Consider the following 16,572-nt stretch of genomic DNA (forward strand, 5'->3'; position numbering starts at 1 on the left):
CAGATTCATTAACCACTGTGCCATGACGGGAACTCCCGTTTAGAACCATTTCTTATTTTAGGCATTTTAATAGGAGTGCAGTGATAGCTCATTGTGGTTTTAATTTGCGTTTCCCTAATGATTAAAGATAGTGAAAATCTTTTCATTTGCTTATTTTTCAATGGAATATGTTTTCATTTCTTTGCCCATTTTTTAATTGGATTTCTTCCCCTTCTTTTTTAAACTGCTGAATTTTAAATGAGTCCTCCGTCAGATGTATGCCTTGAAAATATTTTCTCCCAGTCTGTAACTTATCTTTTCATCCTCTTAGCTGGGTTTTCACAGAACAAAAGTCTTCATTTTGATGAGGTTCAACTGATCAAGGTTTTACTATTGTGGACAGTATTTTCGGTATCAAATTTTGGAACTCTTTGCCTAGCCTTATCTATTGTCTTCATCTATTGTTTCCTGAAAAAAATTATAATTTTATATTTTACACTTAAGCCCACAATCAATTTTTGTTTTTGTTTTCTTTTCGTTTCGGTTTTTTTTGCTTTTTCTAGGTAGGGCCACACCTGTGGCATATGGAGATTCCCAGGCTAGGGGTCCAATCGGAGATGTAGCCACCAGCCTAGGCCACAGCCACAGCAACGCTGGATCCTTAACTCACTTAGCCAGGGATTGAACCCAAAACCTGATGGTTCCTAGTCAGATTCGTTAATCACTGAGCCAAGATGGGAACTCCCACAATCCATGTTGAATTAGATTTTTTTGTTTTGTTTTTTGTCTTTTTAGGGCCTCACCCACGGCATATGGAAGTTCCCGGGCTAGGGGTCGAATCCAAGCTGTAGCTGCCGGCCTATGCCACAGCCACAGCAACAAAGGATCCAAGCCACATCCTCAACCTATGCCTCAGCTCTCAGCAACTCTAGATCCTTAACCCACTGGGCAGGGCCAGGGATTGAACCCAAATCCTCATGGATGCTAGTCAGGGTCTTAACCCACTGAGTTGAGTTAGTTTTTGTATAAGGTGTGAGTCATATGTTGAGGTTCATTTTTTTTGGTCTATGGGTATCCACCTGCTCTACCACCATTTGTTGAAAATCTATCCTTCCTCTATTGAATTGCTTTTGCATCTTTGTCAAAAATGTGTGAGCCGATCTCTGTCCCACTGATTCACTGTTTTTTTTGGCCACGCCCGAGGCACGCAAGTTCTGGGGTCAGGGGCTGAACCCAGGCCACGACAGTGACCTGAGCCACAGCAGTGACAGCACTGGATCCTTAGCCTGCTGCCCCACTCCCTGGTTCACATTTCCATCCCCTCCACCGACATCACAGTGTACTGATTACACAGCTCAACAGCAGTTTGGGATCAGGGACAGTGATTCCTCCCAATTTCAGTACTGTTTAAGCTATTTTAGGGTTGTGTGACTTTCCATTTGAATTTTATTTTTTTTTGTCTTTTTTGTCTTTTTTTGCTATTTCTTTGGGCCGCTCCCGCGGCATATGGAGGTTCCCAGGCTAGGGGTCGAATCGGAGCTGCAGCCCCCGGCCTATGCCAGAGCCACAGCAACGCGGGATCCGAGCTGCGTCTGCAACCTACACCACAGCTCACGGCAACGCCGGATCCTTGACCCACTGAGCAAGGCCAGGGATCAAACCCGCAACCTCATGGTTCCTAGTCGGATTTGTTAACCACTGCGCCACGACGGGAACTCCTCCATATGAATTTTAGAAGCTTTATGTCCATACGAAAACCTTGCTGAGGTCTTGAGAGTCATCACCTCTACAGACCAGTATGGAGTGAAGCGACATCTTTATTACGCTGAGTCTTTCCTTCTGTGAACACGGTAGGCCTATCTGTTTCTTTAGGTCCTCTTTGACTTCTTTGATAGTTGTCTTGTAACTTTTCAGCATATAGATCCTGTACATGTTTTGATAAGTTTATGCCTAGGCATCTCATTTTGGAGGGGGGGGGGGTGATTCTAACTGGTTTGTTTTTGTTTTTTGTTTGTTTTTTGTCTTTTTAGGGCTGCACCCGCGGCATATGGAGGTTCCCAGGCTAGGAGTCGAATCAGAGCTGTAGCTGCCGGCCACAGCCACAGCCACAGCTACATGGGATCTGAACGACCTACACTACAGCTTGTAGTAACACCAGATCCTTAACCCACTGAACAAGGCCAGGGATCGAACCTGCATCCTCATGGATGCTAGTCAAACTCATTTCCACTGAGCCATGACAAGAACTCCCTAATTGGTATTCTATTTTTTATTTTGGTATCCATACACACTTTTAGCATGAGTGGAAAAAAAAATGAGTTCACTGTGATTGCACTTGTCTTTGCTCTTTCATAAAGGAAGCCAATATGAAAAAACAAAAATATTTATATTAGGAAATAAGACAATGGGTAATGTTTCCATCCCCCTTTAATGTTGTTTTTAATGATAATACTTTTTGAAAATTATAAAAATGTATCTATATCTTTACCTTCTTCCCATTATTTTTCCAACTATTAGCATTGGAGATAATTAGAAAGAGTTTACATAAGGTAACTGTGTAAAGAAAATAAGGGTGGGAGTTCCCATGTGGTGCAGTGGCAACCAACCCAACTAGCATCCATAAGGATGTAGGTTCAATCCCTGGCCTCGCTCAGTAGGTTGGGGATCTAGTGTTGCCCTGAGCTGTGGTGTAGGTCACACATGTGTCTCAGACCTGGCATTTTTGTGGCTGTGGTGTAGGCTGGCGGCTACAGCTCTGATTCAACCCCTAGCCTGGGAACTTCCATATGCCGCAAGTGTGGCCCTAAAAAGCAAAAAATAAAACAAAACAAAACAAAAAAACAACGGAAAATAAGGTTGGAGCCCGTAGGGGCAAAGACCACACTGGGGAGAACAAGGCATTAACAGGTGATGGAGGTAGAAATGCAATGATTCTTGGCAGGTTAATCTCATCTGCGACCTTATGGGGCTCCCGTTTTAGCTCTACGATCTCCGACCTATGCTTTCAATTTCTGGCTCATCTCTACTTGGTTCTCATTTTCAGTACAAATTAATTTCATGATTCATCGTCTCTTAAAACTTAAGCCCTTTTTCAATTACCCCATTTCTGTCACTTCCTCCACTATGTGGTTATTTAGCCTCTTTTGCTGTTTTTTGTTTGTTTGTTTGTTTGTTTGTTTTTTAGGGCCGCACCTACAGCATATGGAGGTTCCCAGGCTAGGGAATCTCATCAGAGCTGTAGCCGCCGGCCTTTGCTACAGCCACAGCCACGCCAGATCCGAGCCGCATCTGCAACCTACACCACAGCGCACGGCAACACTGGATCCTTAACCCACTGAGCAAGGCCAGGGTTCGAACCCGCAGCCTCGTGGTTCCTAGTTGGATTTGCTTCTGCTGCGCCAGGACGAGAACTATTTAGCCTCTTAAACAAGAAGCAACAAACCAACTCAGAAAACCTCCTTCCTCTCTTCCAGTATGAACATAATTCATTGTTTCATCTCCCTGAGGAACACGTCCAGGCTCCTCTCCACCCCCCTGTGCCAGTTCTTCAGTACGGACCTTAGTCCTTCCTTCTCCCTGCATATTAATAATAATAATAATAATACAGCACCCTGCATATTATTTCTAGAATAATCGTCCTAAAACACCTTTTCCCTACTAATGCCCTTAAACTACCCACAGTCTTATTCTCTAACATGATTTTTTTTTTTTTTTAATGGCCACACCCATGGCAGATGGAAGCTCCTGGACCAGGGATTGAATATGAGCTGCAGCTGTGACCTACACTGCAGCTGTGGCAACACCAGGTCCTTTACCCAGTGCTGCTGGCTAGGGATCAAACCTGAGCCCCAGAAGCGACTGGAGTCACTGCAGAGATAACACCTGATTTTTAACCCACTGTGCCACAGTGGGAACTCCTTCCTAACATGATTATTTTCATTTTTCATATTGCCTTCCTTTATGTATGGGCAACATCAGGCTCAGTCACAGCTACCTCCTATTATTTTTTCACTTCATACTCACAATATTTTCACTGTTTCTACATTAACTTCACAGTTATATTAGTGACCAATAAAATATACTATTGCATGGATGTAAAAATATTACACACGTTTACTGGACAATGGGGTTGTTCCCAAATACAGTTTTGCTATTACAGTAACACAGTGGTAAATGTCTTTGCTACAGGTCACCCTTGCTTCTTTTCATTTTTATTATTATTTTTAATTTAATTTTTTTGGAAACATCCACAGCATGTGGAAGTTCCTGGGTCAGGGACTGAACCCAAGCCACAGGAGTGACAACACCAAATTTTTAACCATTAGGCCACCAGCGAACTCCCCATATTTCTTTTTAAGTATTTCCATGGAGGAAGTTTTCAGAAATGGGATGAGTGGGCCAAAAGTATATGAATTCTTTTTGTGTGTGGGTGGGGGGGCGGTCTTTTTAGGGCCACACCTGCGGCATATGGAAGTTCCCAGGCTAAGGGTCAAACTGGAGCTTCAGCTGCCGGCCTGCACCACAGCCACAGCAACATCAGATCCAGGCCGTGTCTGCGACCTACACCACAGCTCATGGCAACACTGAATCCTTAACCCACTGAGTGAGGCCAGGGATCGAACCTGCCTCCTCATGGATGCTAGTCAGATTCATTTCTGCTGCAGCACAACAGGAACTCCCCGCATATGAATTCTTTATGACTTTTGCTCTGTGTTATCTTAATGCTTCTTCAAAGGGCTGGGTATCACCACCAGGAGGGAGCTGTTAAAAAACTCAGCAACAATATCCCTCAATGGTTTGGTTTTCTTATTTTGTAGATGCTGGTACCTAAAACCCACTTTTATTTTTTAAGTTTTAGATACTAGGGTAGCAGCAAGTTCCCATGTGTTTGCTAACTGTGTTTCTTATATCATTTGTTTTTATCCTAACTAAACCTGGAGGATATTTGTTCATGTCCTCACAAAATTATGAAGAAAATGGGGTTCTTACAGGAGCGTTGAGGCCACAGTCTCAGTGGATTTGAGGTTCTTTATTCCCATCTCAGCTTAGTTTATGTGGAAAGAGACGCATCGCTAGCCTTCTTTCTGACGAGAATGTAGGTCCATGAGGCCAAGAAAACCATGTCTTGTCTCATTTGTCTCTGAATCTCCAAACCTTCGTTACTTCTCTTATTCATTCACTGAGTCCATATACTGGACCTCTGTTGTGTGCTGTCCTGGCCCCGGAGAGACAGTGCCCAGCGCAGCTGTGACGTGGTCTGATGGTGCTTTAATAGGACCTCTGCTTGCTGTACTGTGTGTAGACTCCAGAGAATGGCCGAGAATAGGAAGACACGGAGCGATGCTCATGGTGGGAGGTGACGGTGACTCAAGTCGCTGACGGCCAGTGGAGGTGGTGAACGGTGGCTTGATCTGGATGTAGTGCAACATTAGGCCAACTATACCCAGCATGGAGTAGGTTCTGAATATTTATTTAAGAAGAATAACTCAGTCATTCATTCAGCCTACTGTTTCATCTTGTAATTCCTAAACAACACAAATCCATGCCACTTACTTTCTCAACTCCTAAAGCAAAATGTCTTTTCTTTGGCATTTCATTCTCTCTCTACCTCTCTCTCTGCTGTGTATCACTCTGTCTTGTGATAAGCGACCAGGGTCCTCCCGGTGGGATCACTGCCATGACGTGACAAGTCCTTCTGTCAAGGGCTCTGCCTCACTCTGGGTTCTTGCTCCAGTGAAGTCCATGACACCAAGAGTCCTTCTCATAACCCTCTGGACTCCAGCCCCAACCTACAGGAGGAATCTGGAATACTCTGGATGACTATCTCCTCTTCCAACTCCCCCATGTGCTAAAAGAACCAAGCTAGGGAATGGTCCTGGAGAAGAGGGCACAGGAGGGGCGGAGGGGTGGTGAGGGGCCTGGTTGGTGGCCAGAGTCTACCTCTCCCACTTTTAGGAGATTCCAGGTGATTCCAGCTGATGCTTTCCTGTCTCATGGTGGGTGGAAAAGAAGGCTATGTCCACTGGACCAGGAACAGAAATAAGTACTAATGGTCAGATGGTCTTCTGGGTCAATAAAGGAAGTAATTTTGAAATGGAATGGTGTTTATTTATTTATTTACTTACTTGTTTGGTCATGCCTGTGGCATGTGTAAGTTCCGCCGGCCAGAGATCAAACCCATGCCATAGCAGCGACAACACTGAGCCCTTAACCTGCTAGGCCACCAGGGAACTCCTGGAATTGATTATTTTTTTTATTAGAGTTGATTTACAATGTTGTGACAATTTCTGCTGTCCAGCAACATGACCCACATATATATACATGGAATGGTTTAAAAAAGAGCCCGTGACCAGAGTTGTAGAGAAAGACTGCATATATGTGTTCATTACCGGGGGAGCTGCCTATACTTTAAGCCTGTGTTAATATTTCAACCTTATGCCTTCTATACATTCATTCAACACACATTTGTTAAGTGCCCATGGGGAAAGTATAAAGATGCACCAGATAGAAATGCTATGTTCATATGGGGCTCCCAGGACTGTGGGGGAGATGAACAGACACACTAACATTCAACAGGGTGTGGGCAAGAGGCTGGTGTAAGGTGGGGGAGGAAAGAGAGCAGGGGAAAGAATAGAAAGCAATGGGAACAGAGGCCATTTGAGATCAGAAAAGCCTCTCTGAGAAGGCAACATCTGAGCTGAGAAATAGAAAATAGCCCACAAAAGTGCATTCCAGCTACAGACACACACTTAGAGCATCTGAGGGATGCTAGGGAGGGGTTGTGGCTACAGCATAGTGAGCAAGGCCAAGAATCAGAGATGAGGTCAGAAATACGGGCAAATGTCAAGGGGTGTGGATGTCTATCCAAGACTCTGAAGTCTATTCTAATTACCTTGGGAAGCCAGCTGGTGATTTTTTTTGGGGGGGTGTCTTTTTAGGGCCATACCTGTGGCATATGCAGGTTCCTAGATGAGGGGCCGAGTTGAAATTGCAGCTGCCAGCCTATACCACAACACAGCAACACAGGATCTGAGCAGCATCTGTGACACCACAGCTCACAGGAATGCTGGATCCTTAACCCACTGAGCGAGGCCAGGGATCGAACCCAAATCCTCATGGATACTAGTTGGGTTTGTTACCACTGAGCCACAATGGGAAACTCCATTTACCTTTTTAAAATATCACTCTGCCCAAGTGCAGGAGAGCTACTATGACAAAACACCACTATTATGCAGATGCAAGAAAACAGGAGCTTTGACTTCAAGAGAGGGCAGGGCAAAAGGCAAGAAAAAGGCTATTTCAGGCCATGTTTTGAAAGTACAGTTAGCAAGACTTGCTGATACATTAGGGAGAGATGGTAAAGCAAAGGGCAGCCAAGGAGGGGACCCAGGTATGGGGCTTCTGAGGTGGGGTGAAGAGTGAGCGGGTAAGTCGAGAAGGAAACAAAGAGTTCCACATCAGACACGTTCAGCTGAAAATGCCTGCTGTTGCATCTGGAGCTTAATAGGAAAAAAAAAAACCTCATCTGGAGATATACACTTCTTAAAAAATTTTTTTTGAAGTATGTATAGTTGATTTGAAAATGTACATTTCTAAGGCATCAGCACAGAGTCATTTTGTTTTCCTTTTAGTTTTTTTATGGTTGCACCTGTGGCATATGGAAGTCCCCAGGCCAGGGACTGAATCCCAACCGCAGCTGTGACCTACAATGCACCTGTGGCAACACATCCTTTAACCCACTGCGCCAGGCTGGGGATCGAACCCGAACATCTGCAGTGACCCGAGCCGCTGCAGTCATGTTCTAAATCCACTGCACCACAGCCAGAACTCCCATTTTATTTTTTGACCATGCCTGTGGCATGCAGAAGCTCTTGGACCCAGTATCGGGCCTGTGCCATAGCACTGACAATACTGGATCCTTAACCTGCTAGGCCACTAGGGAACTCCCAAAACATAGTTATTTTAAGACATGTAACTAGACATGGTCTCTACCCTTGAGGATTCAGATTAGCATAGTCACTCATCTAAAGACTTTGTTTAAATCTAACAAAACACAATAGGAACCCACAGGGAAGGGAGAAGGGGCGGCAATGCCAACTCACCTTTGGCTCCAGCCGATGACTTTGCAATCCAAACATTGCCCTCTCCATCTTCTTTCTTTTTGTTATAAGAAGTCAGGAAAAATTCTCTTTCATCTGTCCTGGAGCTGTGGATTGGTGGGTGGATTCCGTTCTGAGCTGGAGCAACTGGGGTCTTGAGGTTAGTTGGGTAAATCACATAGGACTCCGGGAACCACGTGCAGGACTCAGCCAGTTCTGGGCTCGTCTTGATGAGCCTGGCAGACGACAGATGGTCAGTCTCTCTTCTTTGGTACATGCTGCCCCTCTACCCAGAAAAGCCAGCGCTTTGCCCCAGCGCTCTTCAAGAAGGCAGGGTGTGAGCAGGGCCGGGAGCTGGTCTCCTCTTCCCCCTACCACTCCCTGGCAGACCTCCGATGCACCACAGGGCAGCACACAGCTATATCCACGTGACCTTATAGACGTGCTTCAGTGAATTCAAAAGGGCCCTGATATCCAACACTTTGGCTCCTTTAAAAATACATCTCTAAGGAAACTTAACTTGAAGTAATCCCGAACCAAAATCTTTTCAGGAAATATGCCATAGCTGAGCTAGACTCACATGAAAAAAGCAAAGTGGGGAATTGAGGACACTACCTGGATTACTAGCAAAAATACTATTTTGGCCCAACTCTGGAGAGAAAAGGCTAATACTCAGGAATCTGAATTACCTAAGGCTTATTTTATTTTATTTTTATTTTTAAGGCTGCACCCTGTGGCATATGGAAGTTCTCAGGCTAGGGGTTGAATTGCAACTGCACCTGCTGGCCTACACCACAGCCACAGCCACATCAGATCCTTAACCCACTGAATGAGGTCAGGGATCAAACCTGCAACCCCATGGACACTATGTTGGTTTCTTAACCCACTGAGCCACAGTGGGAACTTCGTAAAGGCTTATTTTAGTTCTTCATTTCTTCCTTTTAGCTCAGTCTGGCTTCGGTGACAGAATAAAGGAAGGATCTTTCTAATGGGACATGGGACTGTAGCAGTTATAACTAAACACACTTCCTGCCCCTAGATGACACAACACAACAGAAGATAAAGTCAGACCCTGGCAGGCATTTAATAAGCAGAGGGCTTAGCAATGGCTTCCACTTCATCTCCTCTCCATTCAGAGGCTAGGGGTGGGGGTGGGGGTGGGGAGGCACTAGCATCACATTTCACAGATGAGGCCTTGGGTCACAGAGAGGTCAATTTCCCAAGATCACAAAGGAAGAAACAAGCAGGATGCAGAGCCCTGAATCACTCCCAAGTCCTAAGCTCACCCCATCTCTCAGAGGAGGAAGGAACCTGCCCAAAGACATTCACAGGCCTTCCCTGAGCCATGTGCCCTCTTCGATCTAGACCAGAACTGGCCAAGTCTGGGTTAAGATTCAACAGCAAACCCAGCCTGTGAGCAAAGAGCAGAAACAATGAAAGGATATTTTAAATTGAGTTTTTTTTTTTTTAAATTATTTTTGAGTTAAAGGCAACAGAATTTAGGAAGTTCCCTTGTGGCGCAGTGGGTTAAGGATCTGGCATTGACACAGCTGTGGTACAGGTTACTACTGTGGCAAGAGTTCAGTCCCTAGTCTGGGAACTTCCACATGCTGCGGGCGTGGCCAAAAAAAAAAGGGAGTTCCCTTCATGGCTCAGTGGTTAATGAACCCGACTGGGATACGTGAGGATGCAGTTTCGATCCCTGGCCTTGCTCAGTGGGTTAACAATCTGGTGTTGCCTCGAGCTGTCGTGTAGGTCACAGACTTGGGTCGGATCCTGAGTTGCTGTGACTGTGGTGCAGGCCAGCAGCTGCAATTTCAGTTCCACCCCTAGCCTGGGAACCTCCATGTGCCGTGGGTATGACCGCGCCCCCCCCCCCCAAAAAAAAAGGCAAGAGAATTTAACTTAAAACTCAAAGGAACTACACACACACACACACACACACACACACACACACACACACTTTTTTTTTTTTTTTTTGGCTGTGCTCTTGCCAGCTCTCACCACATAGAAGTTCCCAGGCCAGGGATCAAACCTGAGCCACAGCAGTGAAAATGCCAAGTCCTTAACCACCAGGGCACCAGAGAACACCATATATTTCTAACTCACTAAATACTCAGCTCTAATTGCATTGTCCAATATGGTGGCCACTAGCCACACAGTAGCTTCCAAGTGCTTCTGAGCACTTGAAAAGTGGCCAATGCAACAAGGGAATTTAATTTTAAATTTCGTTTACTTTTAATTTAAAAGATGAAGCACTGTAAAATATATTTCCATGAAGCACATTATTGTTTCAGTAGGATGACGTTTCACTTTAACTGGTACATGACCTAAGTTGGAAGGCAGCCTGTATATCAGGCACATGTGCTGCTTCTAGTATTTTACATAAATACATTACTGTTCTACTTGGGGACAAAAGATTGATTCAGTTCATGTGAGTTTTTTTCCAGGCACAGATGAAACATTATAATGTTTGCAGACAGCCAAGTTACATTGAGAGCTAGTTAAATCATAATTGGTAAATGAACCATAATTATTTTTCTAGTTAAAAAAATAAACACAGACAAATTAAAAAATTTAAAACAGTAGTTCCCCTAGTGGGTCAGTGATAACCTGACTAGTATTCATGAGCACATGGGTTCGATCCCTAGCCATGCTCAGTGAGTTAAGAATCCATTGTTGCAGTGAGCTGTGGTGTAGGTTGCAGATGCGTGTTGGATCCCACATTGCTATGGCTGTGGTATAGGCTGGCAGCTGCAGCTCCAATTTGACCCCTAGCCTGGGAACTTCTATATGCCTTGGGTTGGGCCCTAAAAAGCAAAAAGACAAAGGCATTCTGCTGATATGAAATTGAGTGAGGATGTAGAAACTATAACTACAACCAGACAATAAAGATAAAATTAAGTGCTAGAAGAAGGCTTGTCACAAATTTCACAATGAATGGCAATTCCAATTTGCCATGGCAGGAAAACTTATGTTTTTTGTGTAAAGGAGACATTTTCAGCAAATGCATAATGAATTCGGTAAGTATTTTCCTCTCAAGAGTCAAAAAAGCAGTGAAATTAGTGGCTGAAATTGGAATTTAAAAGTTCTCAACAAAAAAACTTTAAACAAATTTTTAATAGGATCTGAGCTTGCAACCTTGGTCAGCTATAAAATGGCTTGGATTCTTACACAAAAAAGAAAAACCATTTTATTTTACTTTCATTATTATTATTTTTGGCCATGCCAGTGGCATGGGGAAGTTCTAGGTCCAGGGGTTGATTTGAACCTGTGCCGTAGCAGTGACAGTGCCAGGTCCTTAACCCACTGAGCCATGAGGGAACTCCAAGAAAACCACTGTAGATGGAAATGTGATTGAATAACATAATAAGATTTTTTTTTTTTTCCTTTTTGGCCACCCCAAGGTACATGGAGTTCCCGGCCTAGGGATCAGATTTGAGCAGCATCTGTGACCTAAGCCACAGCTGCCACAATACCAGATCCTTAACCAATTGTGCCAGGCTGGGGATTGAACCTGTGTCCCAGCACTCCTAAGGTGATACTGATCCCCTTGCACCACAGTGGGAACTCTGAGAAAAAGATGAAAAAGATATTTTACCAAAAGTGAATGATCTTTAATTAAGCCATAAATAACTGTGCAAAGAGTACAAAGCATTTCTAATAATATAAAGGACTGACTCAAAATCTGAAAATATTAAATATTTTTCTTTAGTTTTAGATGAGCTAGGTGACAGAAGAGATGCTACCCAATGAATACTTAGTGTGTTTTGCCTCAAAAGATTTCCAGGAGTTTCCGTCATGGCTCAGTGGTTAACGAATCTGACGAGGAACCATGAAGTTGCGGGTTCAAACCCTGGCCTTGCTCAGGGGGTTAAGGATTTGGTGTTGCTGTGAGCTGTGGTGTAGGTTACAGACTCGGCTTGGATCCCACGTTGCTGTGGCTCTGGCGTAGGCCGGCAGCTACAGCTCTGATTAGACCCCTGGCCTGGGAACCTCCATATGCCACGGGAGCAGCCTTAGAAAAGACAAAAAGACAAAAAAAAAAAAGATTTCCAGATGCATTAAAAAACTGTCACACTGCAGCCTAAAATATAAGTTAAGAAGATAGTTTCTAATCTTTTACATATGTCAAAGAATTTTACCTACATGTGACAAAGCAGTTTCTATCATGACAGACATGACTTGAGCTAGTCTGCGTAAAAACCTGGGTTTACTAGGATTGTATTTATTGTTACTATTATTTTTTAGGCCACACCAGTGGCACCTGGAAATTCCCAGACCAGGGATTGAGTCTGAGCCGCAGTTGTGACCTACCTACGCCACAGCTGTGGCCAACATGAGATCCTTTAACCCACTGCCTTGGGCCAGGGATTGAACCTTCGCCTCCACAGCCACCTAAGGCATTACAGTTGGATTCTTTTTGTTTGTTTGTTTGTTTGTTTTTTGCTTTTTCTAGGGCTGCTCCTGCGGCATATGGAGGTTCCCAGGCTAGGGGTCTAATCAGAGCTACAGCTACCAGCCTACACCACAGCCACAGCAACGCGGGATCCGAGCCGCGTCTGCGACCTACACCACAGCTCACGGCAACGCCGGATCATTAACCCACTGAGCAAGGCCAGGGATCGAACCCGTAACCTCATGGTTCCTACTCAGATTGGTTAACCACTGAGCCATGACGGGAACTCCTACAGTTGGATTCTTAACCCACTGTGCCACGGTGGGAATTCCCTCTGGATTTTAAGGGGACTGATATTTTGATTTATTGCTTTATTCTATTACATGTTACATATTGGAAACATTTGCTTAGTTACTGAGATGAATACTGAAAACATTTGCACTCAGTATGGATTCAGTTGTTAAAATGTATTTGCAAATGCTACAATGATTCACCAGAATAGAACTGATAAAAGCAACACAAGCTGATGAATTTAATGACACTGTATCCTTTGCCAGTGTATACTCCCTGAGAGATGGAAGAACTTTACAAGATTTTCTGCACTGTTAACTCCAACTCACATTTTTTCATTATTATTTTTTTCTTTTTTCTTTTGCTTTTTTAGGACCATACCCAGGACATATGGAGGTCTCTAGGCTAGGGGTCCAATAAGAGCTGTAGCCACTGGCCTATGCCACAACCACAGCAACTTGGGATCAGAGCTGAATCTGTGATCTACACCACAGCTCACAGCAACACCGGATCCTTAACTCACTGAGCGAGGCCAAAGATTGAACCTGTGTACTCATGGATGCTAGTCAGATTCGTTTCCACTGAGCCACAAGAGGAACTCCCACATTTTCTTGAAACAAGAGTAATGCTTGCCACATCATTTTTTCCATTCAATTAATTATTACTTCATTCAATAATCAAAAATGTTAAATGGCAGTGTGCTTTAAGTTTTTTTGACCTATACCCAAGCTGTATGTGAATAAGCTACATTTAAAGCTTCAAGGAAGTTGAAAAAGAAGACCTTATGTATGACATAGCCAGACAGGTATAAGAATTGATTTTAAATTTCATAATGCAAGTCAATGATAATGATTTTATGTATTTTTATAACATGACTCAATAGGCAGAAGATTTTCATTGTAAAAGACAGTATGATGCAAACTGGTGGGCAAAAATTAAAGAAAAATTTGAATAACACTTTATTAATAATGATAAATTTAGACTTTCTCTCTTTTTTTTTTGGTCCTTTGAGGGCCACACTGAACTCACAGCACATGGAAGTCCCCAGACAAGGGGTGGAATTGGAGCTGATCCTTAACCCATCAATCAAGGTCAAGAATCAAATCTGCATCCTCATGGATACTAGTCGGGTTCGTTACCACTGAGCCAAAACCGGGACTCCTAGAGTTTCTTTTCAATTTATTCGATACCTCCTCTAAATTCAATATTAATAACACTGAGTTGACACATGAGTTGGTGAATTTACTTAACTTGGACATAGTTTTGAAAATGATATGCTTTTGTTTCAAAGTCTAATCAATTATTTTAATCAAATGAACCCATTTTGTCAATGTACATGTGAATATTAAAGGGAAATTATACTTGATATTTAATTCAATTATTGAAAAACTTTACAAGGGGGGAATAACTTGGGTATGTAAATCTACCTTTTCAACCATACACTTTTGTGAAATCTAAATACAGAGTTTCCAATAAATGTAATGTCTGAGTTAAGATGTGCTACAAATGTAAAAATACACCCCAGATTTTGAAGACTCAGAATGAGAACAAAAATACATATCTCATTTGTTTTTTTATATTAATTACATGTCAAACTGACATTTTGAATTTATTTGGTTAAATAAAATACATTATTAAAACGAATTGCACTCAGAGTTCCTCCTTTGGTGTGCTGTGTTAAGGATCCAACTACAGCAGCTTGGATTACTGCAGAGATGCAGGTTCACGCCCCAGCCCTGTGCAGTGAGTTAAGGATTCAGGGTTGCCACAGCTCGGGTGTAGGTCTTAGCTGTGGCTCGGATTCAATCCGTGGCCTGGAAACTTCCATATGCCACAAGTGCAGCCCCTCCACAATAAGACAATAAATAAACAAGTAAATTGCACTCATTTCTTTGTACTCATTGTAATGGGGCAACTAGGGGAATTTAAAATTACTCATGTGGCTAGTATTCTATTTCTGTTGGCCAGTGCTGGTCTGTAAGATGTCTTTCATCTGAAGCCCTCATTTCCACTACAGGACCATGTCCAGTTTCTATAGGAAGTCCCTAGCATTTGTTCCATTTGCAAAAAAAAAAAAAAAAAAAAAAGGCCCATTTGGGGAGCTCCCACTGTGGCACAACAGGATCAGCAGCATCTTAGGAACACTAGGACTTGAGTTTAATCCCCAGTGCAGCACAGTGGGTTAGGGATCCAACGTTGCTACAGTTGCAGCTTAGGTTGCAACTGTGGCTCAGATCTGATCCCCAGCCTGGGAGCTCCACATGCCAAGGGGTGGCCAAAAATGGAAGAAAAAAAAAAAATCCCATTTGGGAAGGAGCCGCAAACAGAGGTGTAGTCATATCTCACAACAGAAGTGAGAAATGCTCACAAGAGGAAAAGCAAGCTCCAGCCTGGGCCAGGACAGCCCGTTAGGGCTCTGAGACTATGGCCATAGGGCCCTGATGAATTTCTGAAACTCCCTGAAGTGACAAGTGCTTGCGATGAGGTAGGAGGCAGATGGGCCCCTGGGCTGAAAAGAGCTGGAATTTGTTAAGCTGAGTATACTGGAGCTTGCTTCTCTTTGACAGTTCAAGGAGAAAGTTAATGACAGGAGCTGAGCTCTGCTGAAGTAAAAAGATAAGATGATCACATCTATCACTCCTGAGGTCAATGAAACCTCCCCGACTACACACGAGAAAGAGGGTTCCTGGTGTGGGAGGGTGTCAAAAAGGGAGGGGCGCTAGCCCATAATAAGATCCCCATAGACCCCCCCCACACTAGAATCCCTCCTGGCTAAAAGATGTGCAAGCACATTGAGGAAGGCTCTGGGTCCAATCAGGCGGGAGAAGCAAAGAAGATAACTAGCCAGAGAAAAACAAAGACCCAGAAGAACTGCCCTCACATAAGTGATTTAAATCACCCCCCTGGCACCCTCTTCATTTGGGAAGACACCCAAACCCACACTCTTTGCATGTGTATTTCTGTCTTGCTTCTGTCTTAAATAATAAACTGCTTCTCTGTGTGCTCTCCCACATGTCGTGCTGTGCCTCTAACAATAAACTTTGTGCCTGTTTTTACAGCTTTGGTTGGTCTCCCTGAAAAAATGTTATTTTTTTTCAGGAGATAAACGCCAGGGCAGCTCTGCCTCTAGCTTCTAGTTAGGATTCCTGGTTTTCACCCAGGTTTCCCAGGTTCAATTCCTGAGCAGGGAACTAAGGTCTCATTTCAAGCCATCACTCACTGCTGTCTCCCCGAGATCAGGGTCCAGGAGAGAACTCTACTGAGGCTCCGGGAAGCCCTGAGGGACACCTATGGGTCCCAACTGTGCAGATGAGAACTATCCTGGCTCAACACTAACTACTATGGCCATGGGCAACCCAACTGTTTTCTCTGAGCTGCCACTTGAGATGGCATTTTTAACATTCTGGGGTTGTTTTGAGCCACACAAACTATGGGAGAGAGAGACAAACTGACAAAATCAATCACCTCCTGGAATTACCACAGTCCCTTGCAGGACACATGAGAGAATGAAGGCAGCTTAAGAGGATGATGACAAGCCCCAGCCTGCATATAAGTCATGTTACGTTTTACAAGGTACCACAACAGACCATGTCACATGCCATGGAGGTCGAGGAGTGGGTATGATCACCTCCATGCCCACAGATACCAGGATTCTCAGTGGCACTGTCCAAGGTCACAGAGGTCCAGAGATCTACCCAGATCTGCTCATGCCTCCAGCTCTATATGTTCTTCACCATATTATAACTACCAAGTAAGCAAATCACTTTTTACAGCATTCTCTGGTTTCTACTTCAAAAACCAAAG

General features: G+C 43.8%; 1 protein-coding gene across 3 annotated transcripts in view; it reads right to left on the bottom strand.

The window, feature by feature from the left end:
- The window catches only part of TTL (tubulin tyrosine ligase), a 44,913-nt gene that overhangs the window by 22,066 nt on the left and 6,275 nt on the right, over positions 1-16,572 (bottom strand). For all 3 annotated transcript variants that reach the window (XR_007135037.1, XM_047781181.1, XM_047781182.1), the window contains exon 3: positions 8,082-8,314. Coding sequence is in view for 2 of the 3 variants with exons in the window: in XM_047781181.1 (XP_047637137.1) it covers positions 8,082-8,314 (233 nt within the window). In the remaining variant the exon portion in view is untranslated. The remainder of the gene's footprint in view (positions 1-8,081; positions 8,315-16,572) is intronic.

Source organism: Phacochoerus africanus, chromosome 5, assembly GCF_016906955.1.
Source record: "Phacochoerus africanus isolate WHEZ1 chromosome 5, ROS_Pafr_v1, whole genome shotgun sequence".
Lineage (NCBI taxonomy): Eukaryota > Metazoa > Chordata > Mammalia > Artiodactyla > Suidae > Phacochoerus > Phacochoerus africanus.